The sequence below is a fragment of the Mirounga angustirostris genome, unplaced genomic scaffold (assembly GCF_029215605.1).
Source record: "Mirounga angustirostris isolate CCGP_5_RB_7025 unplaced genomic scaffold, mMirAng1.0.hap1 SCAF_5, whole genome shotgun sequence".
NCBI lineage: Eukaryota > Metazoa > Chordata > Mammalia > Carnivora > Phocidae > Mirounga > Mirounga angustirostris.
In genome coordinates, this window is record NW_026991713.1 from 67,157,106 (window position 1) to 67,178,758 (window position 21,653).

At 39.6% G+C, this 21,653-nt stretch overlaps 1 protein-coding gene and 1 long non-coding RNA gene across 4 annotated transcripts in view; one reads left to right on the plus strand and one right to left on the minus strand.

Moving 5' to 3' along the window:
- Nucleotides 1–19,180, plus strand: part of LOC135364438 (uncharacterized) — a 32,389-nt gene extending 13,209 nt beyond the window's left edge. Inside the window, exon 3 of one of the 2 annotated variants that reach the window (XR_010411547.1) lies at nucleotides 19,064–19,180. This is a non-coding gene — a long non-coding RNA (uncharacterized LOC135364438). Of the gene's footprint in view, nucleotides 1–11,946; nucleotides 12,072–19,063 lie in introns of those variants that run through there. The other variant, XR_010411546.1, reaches the window with a different exon arrangement.
- Nucleotides 1–21,653, minus strand: part of ANO6 (anoctamin 6) — a 183,853-nt gene that overhangs the window by 76,918 nt on the left and 85,282 nt on the right. For both annotated transcript variants that reach the window (XM_045873584.3, XM_045873585.3), the window contains one exon: nucleotides 4,824–4,952. In XM_045873584.3, the coding sequence (XP_045729540.1) occupies nucleotides 4,824–4,952 (129 nt within the window). The remainder of the gene's footprint in view (nucleotides 1–4,823; nucleotides 4,953–21,653) is intronic.

Sequence of the window (21,653 nt, forward strand, 5' to 3'; positions counted from 1 at the left end):
AAGACAAATACCATATGATTTCACTCATCTGTGGAGTTTAAGAAACAAAGCAATGATCATAGGGGAAAAAAAGAGAGAGACAAACCAAGAAACAGACTCTCAACCATAGAGAACAAATTGATGATTACCAAAGGGGAGGTGGGTGGAAGGATGGGTTAATGGGTGATGGGGATTAAGGAGTGCACTTGTGATGAGCACTGGGTATTGTAAGTCTTGAGTCTTACTAAACTGTACACCTAAAACTAAAAAAAAAAAAAGTACAAGATCTTCATGGACACTGTTATAAAAGTTTACTAAAAAATGTAAGACCTCAGTAAATGGAGTGATGTAATATATTCACTGTACTAGAACTTTTTTTTTTTTTTAAGATTTTATTTATTTATTCATGAGAGACAGAGAGAGAGAGAGAGAGAGACAGAGGCAGAGGGAGAAGCAGGCTCCCCGCGGAGCAGGGAGCCCGATGCGGGACTCGATCCCAGGACCCTGGGATCATGACCTGAGCCGAAGGCAGACGCTTAACTGACTGAGCCACCCAGGCGTCCCATGTACTAGAACTTTTTGATGAACTTTGAAACATGTCCAAAGAGATCTCATCCAGCTTCTAGGCAAACATTTCCAGCCTCATGATAATGCATCTAAAACAATGGGACAACAGTTTTAAAAGCTCACAGGATCTGTAGCCAATCAGTTAGTTGTCTCACATTATTTGAAGTTAAAGGATATAATTTAATTTGATTGCTCATTTCTTAAAAACCTCTTATGCTATGATCTCCACTGGCCAGATCCTTCTGCTACCTACTAAAGAATTCTTAAAGTCAGATATGAAATACAAATTTACATCTCCATATATGAAATTTACATCAGCTTCAAGGAAATAAGTTTTCCATTAACTTTTAGGAACGGACTCTGCAGACAGAAAGTTAAATAAACTTAACTCAGGATTGCTTATACTGTCTTTGTGCTACCTTGACCCCTCCACCCTCTTTACTGTCACCTGAATTATACCTTTACTTGGTCATAAACTCATCTGTTTGAAGGGACACCAAGTGTCATACAAAACAAAATTCTAAATAGATCGATTCTGCCACTTGTTTGCAGGTCTAGGAAAAGGAATTGGAAGAAACATTACTGACAAAACTGAGCAGAAACAGTTGGAGAAAAATATAGACATGTGTTTCATTTAGAACATCTTTGCTCTTCCCAATGTACATTGAACATATTTAGATACAATTAATCATGTGCTGTGCCAGACATGGCTGGCTACCTAGTAAACAGTCATTTCTCCCTTCTCTACTACTAAGAAAAGCCTGATGCTTTCGCAGGTATTGGGTGATCAGGCAATTTAAGAGATGAAAGACTCATCTTCATTTGTCTATGCTAATGATGCTAAGTAATTCCATTCATCTTGCCAACAGTCATTTTTGGAACAGACCCGTGATAGACAATTAACTGTGAAGGGAAATCTGCTTAGGGCCCTTCTAGGGGGAGCTTTCCTCCCCCTTAAAAAAGGGCATTACCTATTCCCACCTTCAGGTGCCTTGAAGTACAATGGCTATCTTGTAACAAGGTAAAGTCAGTTTAAGAACAGCAACATTTTGAGGATGGCAGGGCAGACGGATGTGATGAATTCCTGATGACCTCTTTAAACCAGTGAATTACCTAACCCAGAAATGATTTTCTCTAGGCTACTTCTTAAGTGAGAAAATTATTTCCTTTAGCACTTAAGCCATTTTCCTGTTTCTTGTAGTAAAAAATATTCAAAGTGATTCAGTGCCAAGGACAGCAGGCTAAATGGGCACATATTATTGAAACAACTTAGTCATTCCCCATGCCTAATCTAAATGTAAACGATTTATACTTTTTAAAGGAAGGTGTGAAGTTCCTGAAGTAGTTTCACTAATATAGGAGGACAAGGTGACATGCTATTTGGAGATCTGACTAGAAAAAATATTTTCTCTTTTGCTCATGGAAAGATGCAGCCTTTTACTCCTCTATGTTTACTCCTCTATGTTTTGTGGCCCTCTCACTTCTCTCTTTCTCCATCTCTAGAAAGTACTTAACAATACTCTTTAGATCAGACACTGACAAAGTCTACCTTGGTGTTAACTTTAGGAAATCAATATGATTTAGACATAATTTTTTTTTTTCTCCCAAAGAAAACAGGATTTTGAAACTGCCTTTCTTTGGTGGAGTCCTAAATCCTGAATAAGGCCTGACAGAAGGCATGATGGAACTCACAAATATTTTTCTGATTAATAAATATGTGATTCCAAAGCTGAGCTTTAAATTCTGGTGGAATCTAAGTAATATGCACAAAAACAGACTCAAAGCACTTCAAGCACGGCTTATAAAAACCAACATCATGGTACATCTATCCGTTGAGTTCAGAGATTGACAAATTAATGATGATTTTTTTTTTCTCCTGATTTATGAGAGTTACCCTGGCACCTATGTTTCTGTGTAAAACTAATGCAGCACTTGTTAATAATGTAAGCAGCTCTGGGGCCCCTTCACCATGGCAGTGAAGCTCTTGTCTAAAACCAGAACTGTCTCCTTTACACTTTAATGGATTAGATTTGTTTAACTTACTTTATATAGCGCTCAATGCAGTTCCACCAGCATATGGATGCTTAATGAGTATTTGACGGTGACTATGACTGCACATAATATATCTTGGTGTCCACAGGAAAATGATAAAACATTCTAAGCTATATTACTCTAGTAAATTTATATATATGTATATATCCATACATATATACAAATTATATAGTAACAAAAGAGGAGTCATGCCTTTTTGTATTAGTACACTGTTTTAAGAAAACTGGAAATAAAAGGTAGAGGAATTAATATCTACTATCTAATATGTGCTAACAATTTATATAATATTTCTATATAATATTTTACTTAATCCTAGCCACAATCCTATGGATTGGGTATTGGATCTCACTTCCTAAATCTAAGATGTCATCACTGTGTGATGAACAAATATTTTACATATCAATAGGAAAAATTCAGCCAAGGAAATTATGATATGTCATTTGTAAGACATACCCTGATTTTAAAGAAGCCAAAATGTAAAAATAACATGCATCTCAAGAATAATAATAAAACAGGATACCAATCAGAAAATTCACTCAAGTCATATAACCAGTTAACAGCTGTGGTCAAGAAGCCAGCTGTCCGCCAAAGATTCATGTTCTCTTTCCACAGTGTGGCATTCCGGTGGAGAAATGGCTGTCCAGTCAGAAATGACATTTTCCACTTTCCTGAGTCCTGACCAACAGAATGTGGCATACTTGATGTTGTCACTTCCAGGCCAAAGTGGTAAAGAAGCACAAGTACTTTCTCCATCCTTTCTCTTAAACTATTATTTATATTAATGCCCAGGATGATCTTAGAAACTGCCTGTTGAATATGGCAAAGCTTCTGTGTCAGCCCGAGTCCCTGAGTGACTGCAAAGGACAGAGGCCCCTCCCCCCAACCCATCTTGCCAAACAGGGATGCCACATCTGACTTGACATGAGCAATAAGTAAACTTTTATTGTGTTAAGCCACTAGAGTTCAGTTTGTTATTGATTTCCTAAAGTTAATAAATCCTAAATCATAACCTAAAGTTAGTAAGTCCTAAATCATATTGATTTCCTAAAGTTAACACGAATAATTGGAGTGGCAGAATTAGAATTTGAATGTCAAGTTCCAATGCCTGGGTTTACTCTGTGATACCATGCAAATACAGACCTCTAAACTTATCCCTTCCAAAATGAACAAAACAAAACAGGCACGATTGCTTCATTTTAAGCAAATTTCATCAGCTGGTTTGAAAGAATGGGCAGAAATCAATAGATTTAGGAATGATGTATTTCAGAGAAAAAGTCCAGAGAGGGACAATTAAAGTTGTGTGTATATAATAGCATAGAGGTGAGAACAAACAAACAAACAAAACAAAGAATGAGGGAGTCATTTTCAAAGTGGGAAAGAGTGACACATGTATGCTCTCTCCCTTTTGTCCTGTTTCAGCTTAATACAGTTTCGGTTCAGGTACAGAAGGTCCAGGCATTTGTTATAACCCTAGCCTACTAAATGGTTTACTATCGCAAGATAAAAATAGTCTTGTCATTTAGAAGAGCTTGAAGAAAAGGAAAGGGATGAAGGAGCAGCTTAACTGGTAATGGATAAAAAGGAAGGGAAGTGACAGAAAATGGGAGAGGTGACTAGAGTGGGTTCTCGATTCAAGACAAGAATCGTGAACCATGGCTTCACTATTTCTCATCCTAGAGTCGGTGACCTTGGGCAATCATTTAACCTCAGGGTCACTTCTGTCATCTACAACGGTACGATAATAGAATGCACCTCATAGGTTATTATGAAAAGAAAGTGAGACAATGCATGCACGAGGCTCATACCATCCGTGAGAGCACCCTGAATGCTAGTTGTTACTATACTTGCTGTCATTATTAATCATTAGCTTCCTCTCCCACCCTGTAGCAAATAGCCAAGTATGCTTTTAATGTAAATCTCTTCTACAGATAGAAAGTACAATTCCTTAGAAGAAAGTCTGCCTTCAGCTGTGAAACCCACTGAGGTTAAGCACCTGAGGAAGTTTCTGCTTCATATTTAAAAAAAAAAAAAAAAAAAAATTTGTTAAGATGCCTTGAGGGAATGATGAGCAGAGAAAATATGAAGGCATGTTTGGTACATGAAATCTCAAACACCAGTTTCACTTTATTGCTTACATAAAAACAGCACTTTTTTTTTCACTTCACAGTATAATAAATGAAATGAAAAATGAAATGAAAAGGAGAATAGCACACACAAAATCTTACCCTTTGTTTTTCATTTGAACCCTTTTTATTGGTTTCTTTTCTACTTTCATCTTCATATACTAGAACAAAGTCGATTCTTCGCTGACCATCATTAAAAAAGAGGGAGTCGGGTTTTCCATTAAATTCTTCCTGTGTGGGAAAACAAATGTTAATGTAATTTTTAAGTGTCCATTTATAATTGTTTATTTTCTAGTTTTAATAGGTACATCGGTGTGTTTATAGAGAAAAAAAAACCCACTGCTAGTTACTTAACTAAGAGGTCACAGTCACCATGATCTTTGCAAGCATAACATGTTCTTGGTGAAAGAAGTCCTTGAATTGAGCAGTTTAGGATTATTCTACAAACACATGGGAATATATCAGTATTTTGTATGTAAACACAATCATCTCAGAATTATTCCCTCCTTGAACAGCAAAGAAGTATCACTTTGTAAATAAACACAGTAACCAGAGGTACCTATCTGAAGGAGTGAAGTTTAGTTTCTTCTTCATTTAGGAAGAAGAAAAATCGAAGACGAAGCACTGTTTATGAAAATCTCATCCTTCCTAAGTCATATTTTCTAACCTTTTCATCATTTTTCAAGACCTCTCTGGACCTCACCACTTTACAGAAGGCACCACTTTAGAACATTAAACATACACCAGATGATGCTTCGATAAACACAAAAGCTACAACAGTTGTTGGTATCTGTTCCCAAATCCACAAAAGACAGCCCTTCACTTCTAGCAAATAAAACAATAAACAAATGACCCCAGCAACAACAATAAATGAGGCTTTAGTTTAGAGCTTAAAAGCCTTATGGCTTAAAAATAAAGAAATAATGTCACATCACAGACCTAACAGAGTTTAAACAATCTTTATTACCATGTGGATTTGGAAAGAATTGTTTTAATTTGCTCTAAGCAAAGACTTGGGTTTGTGTTTCTCGCACAGCTTGTGGGGATGCTGATGTGAATTTTGTTGCTGTTTAAGAATCAGACTACTTTTTAACTGATAAGTAGTATTTTTAAATTTTTAACTTCTTTTTTCATTAAAAACTCATGGGGATATTGCATTCTGTAGTCATTTGGTAGAACCACTTAATCACTAAATGGGATTAATTCTTCTCTGTACTTTAGCATCAATTCATACAAAAATCACCTAATTTTACCACCACCCCTTCTTCCTTTTCTTCACACTTTTGAAAAGATCAATCTTTTGGTGAATGTATACAACCTGGTAATTGTCATTCCTTTCTTTTCCACCAGGGAACCGGTGAAGGTTTCTTGCTAGCAGTCAAGCCGCCTCCCATTTAGCAGGTTACTTCACCTGTGGAGTGCAGGCTGCCGGTGTAACCTAACTCAACACACCCTCAATGCCAGTTGCACTTAACCAGGGATTCTAACCACAGACTGTGACTTCCCTAGCCGGAGCACCGAGGGGCCAGGACAACAGACACATCCGTGCCTTAGGCTGGTGCACTACGCAGTTCTTTTATTTACAATTTCAGCTACTGAACATCCATCAGCTTTAAAAAGTGTTTAGAGCTATACAAAATTTCAGCCACAAAGGACTTTGGGCTCCTTCCATTTCTCTTCCTTTCAATGAAGATGTTACTATTGGTGACAGCAAGGGCGGCTGCTAGAGGAAAATTTTGTGTAGAGTGGAAAAAAAAAAAAAAGAATAATTTCTTCAGAATGGCAAAGGGGAGGTGGGGTGGGGTGGAACAGAGTCACAAAAATCTGGTCATCATTACAGATGTCTGAAAAGCTTTGAACAAAAGCCACTTGTTCTCTGTAGCCCATGTTCTGTTGCCCTTGGTGGCATCCAGCCGGACTCAGTGAAGTGAAGGTCTGGAGAATGAGGCCTGGAACGAGCACCACATCTGCACATGGCTCCAGGCACTCTCCCGCACACGGCCCTTGCTCGGCCACACAGGCTGGCAGGCAGCTGCCACGTAATCTGGTCTGCACACACGTCTTTCATGTGTGACAGAAGACCATGGCCTCACTGGAGGAAAGCCTCAATGACTTGGCATCAGCTGTCTGTATGAAATAACTAGGTCAAACTCTGATATGGTATTACTGGAATGCAATGCCAGGGAATAGAAGGCCAGTTTTCCGCTGTTATGAAATCCAGGTTTCCCATCTCTTGGTAGAAGACTTCCTACTAGGCAATTGGGAAGAAGGGGGAAACTCAATGCAGGAAAGAATAAGTAGTGCTCACTTCGGCAGCACATATACTAAAATTGGAAAGAATAAGAATTCCTCTCCTAAAGTTTTGCTCTAATGAAGTAAAATTTTAATAATCTCTCAGGATAAATACTGTTGAACCTCTTTAAAAATGACTTGATTGTTCAGTGATGAATTATTCAAGTCCTGACCTCTCTGCCTTTCTTGGTCCCTACTCAAAACCTGATCTTTACTCTTTTTGACACCAAGATGAGACACAAAAACCCTGAAAGAAGACATTTTTCCAAAGAGGACATCCAGATGGCCAACAGACACATGAAAAGATGCTCGACATCATTCATCATCAGGGAAATACAAATCAAAACCACAGTAAGATACCACCTCACACCAGTCAGAATGGCTAAAATTAACAAGTCAGTAAACGACAGATGTTGGTGGGGATGCGGAGAAAGGGGAACCCTCCTACACTGTTGGTGGGAATGCAAGCTGGTGCAGCCACTCTGGAAAACAGTATGGAGGTTCCTCAAAAAGTTAAAAATAGAACTACCCTAGGATCCGGCAACTGCACTACTAGGTATTTACCCAAAGGATACAAAAATACCCAATGCCCTCACCGGTCCAAAGGATACTAGATTCCACCAATCCAACATTCATTTATGCATTGGTGGCCACCTGACCTAATGTGGTACTTTAAGTTAAAGGCTGCAGGGGTTAAAAAAACCAACCCATGTTCATTCGTCATTATATCAAAACCCATGCTGCCAACCACTATGGAATAGTGACCTGACCACCTCTATCTTTGGCTGCTACCTCTGACATTTCACACTTGGAATACAGAGGAGACATGCTGGTCTGAGCAGTAAGAGCTTGGCTGAGGAGAACAGGACAGGGAATAAGAAAGAAGGTCAGGTGTGAATCATGCAAATGATGTTATCCAGGCCTCCCTCCTCTCAGCTGGCTTCTTTTCCTCTTTTATTTGTGGGGCGGCTCCTTCAACAAAAAGCCCCAGAGGGCAGGATTCGCCTCAACCAAATCAGGATAAAAAATGCAGCAGCAAAATACTGTGCCCAGTGCTTTTAAGCTAGAGTTGTGAATTTAAGAACTTGAAAATTTTTTGCTATTGGCTAAGACGTACGGGTGGGTACCAGTCCCATCCCTGGGTCTGGCTGAGACCTCTGTACTTACTATAGGACAAGAGACTGAGAAAGAACGTCCTAGTGGGCAGAAAGACAAGCCCCAAGATGAGCATTTTCCAATAATTACTTGGTACGAAAATTTCTCATAAGCAATCTCTGACTGAAATAAGGCCTTAGACTTTTTTTTTTTTTTTAAGATTTTATTTATTTATTTGACAGAGAGAGAAACAGCGAGAGAGGGAACACATGCAGGGGGAGTGGGAGAGGGAGAAGCAGGCTTCCCGCTGAGCAGGGAGTCCGATGTGGGACTCGATCCCAGGACCCTGGGATCATGAACTGAGCTGAAGGCAGACGCTTAACGACTAAGCCACCCAGGCTCCCCTAAGGACTTACACTTCTTGACTAGGATGCTTCAGGTATATGAAGGGTCATATGAGGTGTGTCTTCTAGGTGGAGAAAGAGGGGCTGGGGTAAGAGAGGACCTGGGAAACCACTGTGTGAGTGGCCCATCTTACTAAGCAGCCTCCTGGAATCCCCGATATCAGCACTGGGCAAGACCATGAAATGACTTGCTGCTGAACATTTGTCCAATCTCATTCTTCTCAAGCGTCCACAAATCGGGTCCTCAAATAACCTGGCAAAAACAAGATTGGAAGTCCCATTCCACAACAGAGGCATCTATTCCTAGAGCTTAAAATGCTGCATTTATTTGTCCAAGATCTTCATTAAAAAACAGTCCAACTGGGATTTTTGCTCAAACTTTTATGTGTAAGGGTGTTTGAAACTTGCCCTGGACAGCAAGTGACATCTGATTATATCTCCAGAACTTTCAAATAGTCTATTCCTAATATGGCTGTCATTTACTATGATATTGGAGAGTTGTCCGAGCTTATTTGGGTAATGGTCTCGTCCTTTATACGAGGCAGGATGCAAGAAAGGTGTAATGCCTAACAATAATAGTTGAGGAATTACATTATGAAAAATAAACAGTATCAAAATACGCACACAATTAAAGAGCAACTGATATGTGAATGTGGAAAAAATGTGACTCTCTGCAGTCTTTCAGACCAGTAAAACAAAGCTAATTAATTCCAAGGACACAATAGGAAAAAAGCAAACTTTAATCATAGCAGAGAACTAAAGTGAAAATATTGGATCTTCTATTTTTCAGTAAACCCTGAATCCATGCACAGAGCAAGTTCTAGGGAAACCAAAGTTTAGAAGCAAAAGCCTTTATGTAAATATTTAGATCTCACAAAATACGGAGCACAATGAAATTTTATTTACATGCCATACAGTTATGAGATATATTCTCAAGTGTTTTCCCTAACTGTAGGAGAATTCAGGGAGATTCAAAGCATAAGTAATAGTGGAATTTCTTTGCTTTACACAATTGTGTAGAGAGAAAAATGACCAGGACGAATTCTTTCCTTTTATTAGGTCCCCTCCTCAGCTGGTAAAAACAAGTAATAGTGAGAAAATGCAAAGTAGAAAGAAAAATGCCAGGCACTGCCAGTATGGAAGGCTTGATGCTGAAGGTGGAAAGACTGGTATTGTGGAAAGCAGGGTAGAAGAAGAGGGAGTAACCTGTTAGTTAACAGGGATAAGGAGAAATGTGTGGACACACAAGGGAGCCAAACAAGAAGTCAGCTCAGTAACTGGTGTCTTGGAGGGAATGAGCATGTTTTTGACTGGACTCAGGCATTCAGGAATGTTGATGGGAAGGAAGTCGGTGGAAAGAAGGCCCGTTCCAGGAGGAAGGTGTATCCAGAACTAGGACTCTGGTTTGTTTTAGAGTCAAGCATGTCAGGATATTCCACAAAGATCCCTTGATGGTGATGCTATAATGATCAAGGTGTACTCAAGAGTGATCCAGAATATTTGTACAAATCAGTCTCCTTTCCCACTCTGTTAACCACACTATTAACTTCTGAAGGCCAGTGGCCATGTCTTGGTCACTCTGAGCTCTCTGCTGAGCCTTGCATGTAGCATGAGCTCTGTTTACTTTTTTCTTAGAAAAAAAAAAATCACCTTTTTCCCCCTGATGATAAAAGTAATATATACTCAATATAAAAAAATTCTGAAGATACGGAAAAGTAAAAAGGAATAAATAAAAGTCATATGTAATCCCACATCCCAGAGCTCAGCTGAACTTAGTATTTTGGAGTATTTCCTTTCAGGTTTTCACACTAACCAAAATGGTACCATACCCTACATACTGTTTTATAAACATCTATCATAGACATTTTTCTAGCTTTATATAAAGCTCTGTGTCATGTTTAATCACCACAATATAAACATTTCCTCTGCTGATGAACATATAAATTGTTTCCAATTTGCTGCTTTTATAAACACTGATGCAATGAGCATCCTTGTACATACGTATCTGTGCACATGTTCAATTACTATTTCCTTAGGCTAAATTCTAGAAGCAGATCTTAAGTGGCATGGCCTTTTCAGGAGCTTTTGACATGTAAGTTGCTAAACTGTCATCTGTAATATTTATAATAAATGAATACTTGCACCAGCAGAGTATGAAAATGCCTTTTCCCACCCTCACTAGATTTCAGTTATTTTCACTTTGCCCATGATAATCAAAATATCTTTTTTTTTCATTTGCACTTTTTAATTAGAGAGTGCCAGCATTTTTATGGGTACTGCCCAACTGAATTATGGCTTTTGTAAAATGCCAATTATTATTCTTGACCTAACTGAACTATATTATTATTTAATCCCCATTCAGTGGATTCTCTTGGGTTTTACTGATAAGATCCTAAAGACCATGTAGGCAAATGGGGCAAGTGGGAAAATGGCAATACAGAAGGCGCCCATAAAATTACCAGCTAAGTCCCAAAAAGAAAAGGAAGAAATATTTTAGGGTACCGTCCATCAGTCCTGGGTTCAACAATGTTGACATGTTTTCTGAAATTCAGACATTGAACTGGAATGTGCGATACGAATTTTAGAGATCCTTGCCCCAAGCTGACATACTTTCCGTTATAGTTTATATGCCACCTGTGCATATAACTACCAAATATCATTTATATATTTTGACTCAAAAATTTCCAAAAAAAATTTAGAACTTAATACTTACCTAGTTCATAAGTGATTTTGGGTTGCAGGTTAAAAATTGATGTACAAATTCCTAAAAAACAATCTTGCTATTTTATGTTGGTAAATGGCTATAACTAGTTCTCGCAAATAGCTGAACTGATGGGTTTTAGCCATTTCTCAACAGGGATAGATATAGTTGACTTATAAATGATCAGTAGATTAAAATGCTGCTCCTGCTTCTGTCTTTTTGGTTTATACACACGGGAACGAACATTCACATGCCAACAGCTTGCTGACTGGGTCTCCGCATTTTGCCTTTGTTTCCTTTTGCTTGTGTTAAAATAAACTCTGGGGTTCTATTATTAGAACATCACATTTCAGATGCTGGGTGAGTATAAAGGCATACTGCCTTAAGCATAATTACTGTTAAATATTCTCCTCCAGCCCATGCCAAGGAAACAGTAGTTTTATCAAATGAAGTTCTCACATGACTTTATATAGTCTTCAGATTTCTGAACCAAGCTTGAGGAAATATGAAAATAGAACTTTGAATGACCTTCTTAAAGTAAAACTTCCTTACAAGGAGTTCCGTCACTAGGGTAGATAACAGGCTTTCAGAAAAATTACAGGGGGACGCTCAGTTGGGAGGCTCCTCCTAGGGCAGGGTCTCTGGTTGAACCATTTCCTTAACCCTGTGGGGAGAGCTAGGATTGGGACTTTCATTTTTTTTTTTTTCCCCTCTCTCTCCTGTTTTTCCATAGACTTTCCAGCCATTTTAAAACCTATGGTTAGCATTCCTTAAAGGTGATCTGCAGAAAAGAAGAGGAACAAGAAAAGTCACAAAGAAAAAGAAAAAGAGTGTGAAAACGCCTATAGCGATTTTTTCATGCTTTTCTAGAAGCAGCCATCACTGGTTTGCACAGTTCACATCCAGTAATGGTAACACTGGTGAAATGTGGGTGAGATTAAGCTGTAAATATTCCCAATAAAGTCTGAGGAAAGATAAAGTGATAGATGTGATAAAACAAGTCAAGTGGTATAAGACAATATTTCTGAGAGGGAACGATTATCCTCCTGGAGGCTAGCCTCTTAAGGTTTCAATATCCCCAAAGTGTCCTGCTTTTGCTTTCATATCACATTATGGAATTAACATTCTTAAACATGTTTTGAATCTATTAGCAAAATTTCAGTTTGTACTACCTCTTGAGAAAAATGTTCTATAGGTTTCTCACCTAGCAAGATGGTTGTCTTAATTACACTTTTTGGACCTTTAAGAAATAACTCCCAATCTTATATTCTGGAATCCATTAGAACCAAAATAATATTGCTACAACCAGATCCTTGATGATTTAATGGACTGTCACAATATTCTATCCACAACTGTAAGATCATCAGTCTTAAGGAACAACAGTTTTCACGTGACTTCATAACCACAGGGTGCCCCTCTACCTACCCTCCTATTCCTCACAGTCAACCATATTTCAAGTGGCTTTCGCATATCCAGTTTCAGTTCTTAGAAAACTAACTGGTTACAACTCAAAAATATTTACTGGTAGTTCTCATTCACCAAATCCATCGATGTGAACTATTCCCTTTTTTCAGTCACCTGAGTCACATGTGACCCAGATCACCAGTCCCTGATATTTTATGCTTCTGAAAGAAAAGCCTACCTCACAGAAGGTGATTATAATCTGAGAAAGAACAGAAAACGGAGTTTCAAACTCGTTATTCAGACTGTCAAGCTGAAGACACTATGGAAGGTAGCACTGGGGGTGTAACCAAGGCAACAAGTCAAGCTCTTTCCTAGGCTCCTGTCCAATTCCTCTTCAGCAGGCTCCCTTAAAGTTACAATCCGTCACTCCCAGAGGCTCTTCATCTCTCACAGGATGTTGACATTTCTCATCTAAGAACTGCCCTGGGTTATTTTTTCGCTTTCAGCTGCTCAGAGTTTGTAGCACAAGAGTCCTGTCATCAACAGTCACTCCCTCATGGACTGTTATGTCCCATGTATCCATTGGCCATAATCTTCTCAGACTACTTCTCTGAGAATTGGTGTTTACAAGCTCATTCAAAGCAAGACGAAGAAAAGAAAATCAGAGCATCTAGTGCTCAGCAAAGTAAAGCAATGTGACAACACCTATCAGTTGGTTAATGTTGTATATAAATATTACCTTCTTTCCTTTAATTCACTAACAGTTTACAGGAATGGCTGTTCTTTGTGGTACGAAAATGCGAATGCACAGATGTTTGCAAAACAAAATTAAAAAAAAAAAAGCCCATAGGACTAATTTAAAACAATGGCACAAAAATGTTTGAAACGGACTGTAAATAATAAATAACACTTTACAAAATCCTCTTCCCATCAATTGTTGGGAATTTTCAAGAAGTAAAGTGCTCTGAGGAAATGTATTTTTTTTTTTTTTTTTTAAAGATTTTACTTATTTGAGACAGAGAGAATGAGAGATACAGAGAGCACATGAGAGGGGGGAGGGTCAGAGGGAGAAGCAGGTTCCCCGCCAAGCAGGGAGCCCGATGCGGGACTCGATCCAGGGACTCCAGGATCATGACCTGAGCCGAAGGCAGTCGCTTAACCAAGAGCCACCCAGGCGCCCAGGAAATGTATTTTTAGATAAACCTATACCAATTAATAAGGGTTACTTTAACTTTCTTATGCTCTAGATTTTCTCAAATACAGTACATAGTATTTTTTGATATCTTTTAAAGGGATATTGAACATAACTTAACTGCTATTATTATTATTAAGAAGGTCAAAATGAAGGAAGTCCCAAATAAGAATAAAGAACATGGGCTTTGTTATCCAGCTGAGCCAATCTTAAAACACAACTCTGCCACATACAAAGCAGTGTGCCTTTATGTGTATATTTTATTTCTTTAGAACTATTTATTCATCTGTGAAAAGGGGGAAATCACAGAAAGAAATGCATGGTTATTGTGAAGATTAAGTATAATGATACATGAATAGCAAAAGCACAGAGCCTGGAACATGGTAAAAGCTCAAGAACTGTGAGTTGTTGGTTTTCTCTAACACGTAACAGTTCTTTATTAATTACTAGCTGTGTTGGGTGCATTCACATAATCCATAATCACTAGGAATTTGCACCTCCATCTTTCTCTGCCATTACTCAGATTATGAAGAGTCATCTCTTTTGGTATCACTTTACCTATTTTTAATAGGTATTTCACTACCCTCTTATTTGCTGCTTCTCATCTGCTTTGAATTGGACAACCAGATTAACTGAATTTATCAGATTTCTTTGACATTTAACCTTGGTGCGTTGGTTCTGTACGTCAGAGTTTTTAGCATTCTTCAAGTTCTGAGTAAAATGTGACTGATGTAGAGTGCCCTATACTATGAGTGAACAAAATATGTGAAGGGTTAATATACTATCATGACTTTACTCTCCCTGTGATATAATGACTTATAAGAAATACATATTTTGTTATTCAGATGACTAAAATTCTCAGATGTATTTGGTCTTCATCCACGTGTCCTGAAAATGCTTCAGAGACATAAAGGTGAAATGGTTGTCTTCTTATTAATGATGACTTTTGGACCCCACCCAAGGGTGTGGGACCGGCTCCAGGAGCACCAACCATGTGATCAGAGGGTTGGAACTTTCTGTTCCCTCCATCACCTCTAGGGAGGGGAAAGGGGTTGGAGTTTGAATCAGCCAATGACTTAGCCAATCATGGCTATGCAGTGAAGCCTCCATAAAAACCAAAAGGACTAGGTTTGGAGAGCTTCCAGGTGGATGAACACGTGGGGACGCAGGGAGAGTGGCAGACCTGGAGAAGACATGGAAGCCCCAAGCTCTTTCCCCATACCTTGCCCTATGTATCTCTTTATCTGGCTGTTGATTCATATCCTTTAATAAACTGGTAAATATAAGTAAACGTTACCCTGAGTTCTGTGAGCTGCTCCAGCAAATTGATTGAACCTAGAAAGGAGGTTGTTGGAACCTCCAAATCTGTAGGCAGTTCATCAGAAGCTCTGGTAACAGCCTGGGGCTTGCCACTGTAGTCTCAAATGGGAGTGGAAGGGAATTTTGTAGGACTGAGTCCTTAACCTTTGGACTCTGATGCTATCTCCTGGTAGATAGTGTCAGAATTGACTTGAATTCTCTGATATCCAACTGGTGTCTGAGAATTGCTTAGTGTGTGTGGGGGTGAGGAACACACCCCCTTCGAATTGGAACTGGTACCAGGAATCCTAAAAGACTCTCCCACCACCGATCTCTTTCAAAAGAGGTCTTATGACATCTGGCATCAAACAGAGTGAAAATAATAAGATTAATGAATTGTAAATAGAGATAGAGACTCAGGGCCAGAGAAAATAGAAGGAAGAAAATGTACTAACCACTGGGACAATTGTAACTGTTGTGATTTCAACATGACATTTGGCACAAAGCCTCCTGGCAGCAGGGCGAAAAGGAAATGTGTTCAATGATCCAGTTCTTGTTACCAGAAAAAAAAAAAGGAAGCATTCTGATTCTGGGGAGAGGAAAAAGTCTTATGTTAGACCTTATATAGAAACACACAGTTTTTGTCCAATTCCCTAACAATGTCCTTGGCAAGAAATTGGGGTTATAAAATATAATATGCTGGTAACCTTTGACTTTTTCTTCTTTAGTTCTCATACTGCTTCTATCTCTGAAGCAATTAGTCTACATTTCACCCTGTTCCATCTATTGCCATCTCTCCAGCCTGCATTCTTGACCCTTACAAACTAGATTACAATTAATATTCCAATCAGGCTCCTTGCATCCAGTTGTCCTGTTTATCAAATTCACCTTATACACTTCTACCAAAAGGATGGTCCTAAACCAACATGTCCAAGTCACAGGATTCAAAAACCTTCCGTTACTCCCAATGACCCCTGGAAAAAGTGTAAACATTTCCAGTGGGTATTCAAGATCCCTCATAATCTCATCACATCCCGTATTTTATTATCACTCCCCATTCCTAACCCTCCAACTCAACCGTCCTTTGTCATCAGTGTTTTGGTTACGTCATGCTGCTTCCTGCCTCTACTCCTTTACTCACATGACTCCCCCTCCTAAAATCCCTTTCCCTTCTCCTTCCCACCTATCCAAATCTTAGTTCTGCTTCAAGTTCTAACTCAGTTCTTCTCAACAATAAGTTCCCATTTCTCTCTCCCTCACTATGCCAATGGATGTGTGTATTCCGAGGACCCCTGGGAATTTCTGAGACCCTTTCAGGGGGCCCACAGGGTCACAATCATTTTTATAATACTAAGATGTTATCTGTCTTCCTCACTGCGTTAACATCTGCAGTGATGGTGCAGAAGCAATGGGGGGTAGTCTTAGCACTACTCAGGAGCAGCACCAAACTGTACTAGTTGTCGTTACATTCTTCACCACCACTTACAGTAAAGAGTCACTTCCCTTAAACATGTTCTTGAGGAAGCTGTAACAATGACTAACTTTATTAAATCCTGACCCTGGAGTACATGGCTTTTCACTATTCTGTGTGAAGAAATGGAAGTACCCATAAAGCACTTCTGATGCACACTAAAGTATGATGGTTGTCTGGATGAAAAGTGCTTGTATAATTTTTGAGTTGCCAATTTTTTCCACAGATTTTTTTTTGACAGATGACTGACACAAAATGCAGTTACCTAGACTTGGGTATTTGGCAGATATTTTTCCGAAAATGAACAAAGTGAAACTGTCATTTCAGGAAAAACAACTGACAATATTTATTGCTAATGATAAAATTCCAAGCAAGTATTAGAATTTAGGACAACTTGCATTCACCACTGTGAACTTGACAGCTTCCCAATATTCATTAGTGTTTCTGATGAGACTGGATGTGTGTTAACAAATGTCATTTTTTCATATTGTATAATGAAATGGGTCAACATTTGTGAGAGCTACTTAACTCAGTGAACCAATATTTTCATCTGCTCTATGCATAGTAATAAAAATTATGCTTGGGTAAAGATTCATTCGAAATGCAAGACAGGTTTTCAATATATAACAAATTTGTTGATATGGTTTCACATTCCATATTACAACCAACCTTTAAGATGCTTACTACCTGTCGAGTTATAATGTAGTATCAAAGAAGAATATCCACAATTACCTGAAAAGACTTTTAAAAACTCCTCTCTTTTCTGACTACCTATCTGTGTAAGGCTGGATCTACTTCATATACTTCAACCAAATCAACATACTGCACCTTTTAACTGCAGAAGCAGATATAAAAATCAAGCTGCCTTCTCTTAAAGAGATCTGTAAAATATATAAAATAATGCTACCCTTCTCACTAACGGTTTGTTTTAAGAAAATAGTTATTTTTCATTAAAATATTTTATGTTAATGTATGTTGAGTTTATCATTGGTTATGTTTAAGTAAATTAATACATTTCAATTTTTTTCAGTTTTAAGTTCTACTATAGGAAGTACCAATATACCCACATAAAAAAAGCTCTTTGGGGTCCATATTTTATTAAGAGTGTAAAGTGTAGGAAATAAAACCTTTAGAATCACTGTTTTATACTATTCATTCTGGCTCTTAATTTTGCATTATATAAATTATAATAATAGTATGATAAAATACCTATATGTCAAACTATTTCTATGTATACATACTATCATTTTTATTGGATTATAACAATGAAGAAAACGATTTTTTGTTTTAAACTATAACCCCTAAGAAAAGTAAGCCATCAGATACTTGCTGAATTGACTTGAGATTATATTCAAGTCAAAAGTGTTTAACAGAACCATCTTACTCAAGTTTTATAAAGGTTCAGTCTTGTTGCTTTCCAAAAGCTGCTCCAGATGGCTTAGGAAATTTAAGACCACATTCTGTCCCAATGCAGTTGTCAGGTTCTGTATTCCATTAATGTTTTTAATGGTTACATTGTATTCCACTGAAGTAAAGTATTTCCCTTCTCTCTTGGCACATGCAGCCCCCACAACCTAGAATCCCTCCCTTTCCCTAGCTAACTCCTCCTTACTAAACCCTTCCCTGTCGGTCCCAGCTAGCTTAGGTCTCCTCCTTTTATACCCTCAGAGCACCTTATATTTCTCCTTAAATGTCACCTCTCACAATTTTAATTGTGTAGTTATTCATGTAATTATTTGATTAATGTCTGTTTCTCTCACTAGAATATATGCCCCAAGGGACAGTTCAGTGATATTTCCCAAAAGTACCTGCTTAATAGGGTTACAGAAATATTAAACGGATAAATATTATTAAATAAATCAACTGAAATTAACTAACCCTTTATCCTGTGATATTTTGTAATATTACAGATAAAGCAACAGTGGTGGGGGGACTCCATTCCACATGGCAGAAGAAAGGAAATGATCTGATTTCTGCTTTTCAAGGAAGTGCTTAGAGAACAGACAGTGGGTGGCAGAGTGGTAATGGGAGGCTGTGAGGGTCCAGGGAAGAAAGGTAGTAAGCGACCTAGTCTGAGGGGGTAGCAACAGAAATGAAGACGAAGGGACAGACAAGCCGTGACTTTACACTAAGACACAGCACGTCAGAAGGACTCGGCGGTATCTGGCTTGAGCCACTGAGGGGATGGTGAGTATATTTACCAAAGCGCACAAAACGGGAAGAGCAGCACAGCTGGGAGGGGAAGACACCTAAGAATCGTGAGATTTCCGAGCGGAGATATCAAGGTCTGAGGTTGAGGGGGGAGAAGCTCAGACTGTAAGGAGGGTAACACAGGGCTCTGCGTAACTGCAGCTAAGGGAGGGAGCGTGAGGAGAGCCAGCGAGAAAAAGATGAGCTGGGGAAATCTGACCGACAGGAAGGGCTTAGGTGGCCGAGGAGGGGAAAGTAAGATTATCTTTGGTTCCCTTGCCCTTCACCTCCCAGCTGTCTTCCCTTCGTTTCCTCTTCCCGCGCTGCCCGGCCGCCTGGCACTGTCAGAGTGGTCCGCTGACTGGGCCGCTTGCTTGCCTCCGCTCCTTCCGATGCCTCCCACACGCTCCCGCCAGACTGCCGTCCTAGCCACGCTCTGTAAGCTGCCCTGTCCAACACCGGAACTACGAGCCCGCCGAGCGCCTGAATTTACGTCAATTAAAATTAAACAAAAATGCGGTTCCCCTGTGTCCCTAGTCACCTGGTACGGGAGGTCATCGAGAGGACGTGACCGCTGGTTGACCCTGGAGCTGGACCCCAGCAATCGGAGGCTCCTCACCCCCTCCTCTGCCCTTGGAATGTGCATTATTCCACTCACCTTCCCTGCTTCGAGAAGCTGCCCCAAGGACATAGCCTTGAGATAGTGATGTGGAATTCAGACCATCTGGCCGCTCTGTATGACTGAACACAGTTAAGGCCTCTATATAAACTTTTAAGATTCTGGCAGCGGGGGGTTAAGATTCTGCCTTGGGGCTGCCCAAGATAAGCCTTCTAAGTTCCCTTGCTTATTAAACCTACCACCTCCGGATCTGGAGTGGCCTCTTTCTTCAGTCTCTCCTTCCCTTCATGCATGGGGTCAGTTTCAGATTTTACCCAGGAAGGTCCCGAGGAGGTTTCTGAACCAGCACCACACTTGAAGCGTCTCCACAGCCAGATGTGGCTAAAGGGCTAGGGTGTCGGACATCACAGAGACAGCACATTTCCGTCACCACAGAAAATTCTGTTGGGCATTGCCGCTCTAGCATTGCTTTGTCTTTTCAGCTCGGAAGTCCAAACCCTTAGTCCAACAGTGCTACGTTGGGCCTTAAACTGTCTAACTTCATCTCCTCCCCTACCCTAGATCAACTCTACACTCAGTACAAACTGGACACACCTTACTCATTTCCACTGCCACTCACTGGTTCATGCAGTTTAGGATACCCTCCTGTACTGCAGCCACTGGGATGGTTAGGTTTGTGCGTCGGCTTGGCTAGGCTCAGTGCTCAGGTATGCAGTCGAACACCAGTCTAGGTGTTGCTGTCAAGGTATTTTGTAGATGTGGTTAACACGTACGGTCAGTTGACTTAAAAGGAAAGGTTATAATAATGACATATTTCTATTAGAAAATGTATGATACAGAGCACCTGGGTGGCTCAGTCGTTAAGCGGCTGCCTTCAGCTCAGGTCATGATCCCGGGGTCCTGGGATCGAGCCCCGCATCGGGCTCCCTGCTCTGCGGGGAGCCTGCTTCTCCCTCTGCCTCTGGCCTCTCCCCACTGCTTGTGCTCTCTCTGTGTCACGCTCTCTCTCTCAAATAAATAAATAAAATCTTTAAAAACAATAGAAATAAAAAAATGTATGATACAAGCCATTTAAAAAAACACTCTTAATGACTTAAATGATCTTAAATATTTACATCACAAACTGGTAACTAAAGTAGCAGCTGCACTATAAAATATTCAGAGTCTGCCCGACTGTTCAGGTGGGACATTGGTCTTCTCCTGCCCTGAGACTGGGACTTACACCACCTGCCCTATGGTTTTCCAGCCTTGAGATTTGGTCCAGAACTCACACCATTGGTTCTCCTGGTTCTCAGGACTTTGGACTGAGATTGACACTATGTCACTGGCTTTTCCTGGGTTTCCAGCTTGCAGACAGCAGATCATGGGACTTCTCAGCATCCACAGTCATGCAAGCTGATTTGTATAATAAATCTTTCTCTCTCTTGCTTTCTCTTTCTCTGTATGTATATATGTATACATACAGGTATCTCTCTCTGTACGTGTGTGTGGAACAAAAAGTTTGGCAACTTTCTCACTAAATGCTCCTACAAAGATCGTTATTTTTACTCAAGATTAAAATATTTCCAATCATCGAACACTACATCAGAAACTAACGATGTACTACTATATGTTGACTAAGTAAATTTAAATTTAAAAAATAAAATTAAAATATTTCCTACAACAACAACAACAACAACAAAAGGAAAGGTTGTTATCCTCAGTGATCTGGGTGAGATTCACCTAATCAGTTGACTGGTCTTGGAAAAAAAAAAAAAAAATCCTCAAGCTTCTCTGAGAAAAAGAAGTTCTCCCTTACGGACTGCAGGAGCCACCCCTACCCCAGAGCTCCCAGCCTGCTCTTCCGGCCAGCATGCTCTATGAAATAGACTCCACACTGCATAAACCAATTCCTTCAGCTAGGTCTGTTTATTTTCTATTTATTTATTTATTTTTTAAGATTTTATTTATTTATTTGACAGAGAGAGACACAGCGAAAGAGGGAACACAAGCAGGGAGAGTGGGAGAGGGAGAAGCAGGCTTCCAGCTGAGCAGGGAGCCCAATGCGGGGCTCCATCCCAGGACCCCAGGATCATGACCTGAGCCGAAGGCAGACGCTTAACGACTGAGCCACCCAGGCGCCCCTAGGTCTGTTTAATAAATTTGTGTGTGTGTATATATAGATACATACATACACATATGTACACACACAGTTGAATGTGCATGTACGTGTGTGTACATATGTATATATCCTACTGTTTTCTGGATTAGAGCACCTTTCAGTAT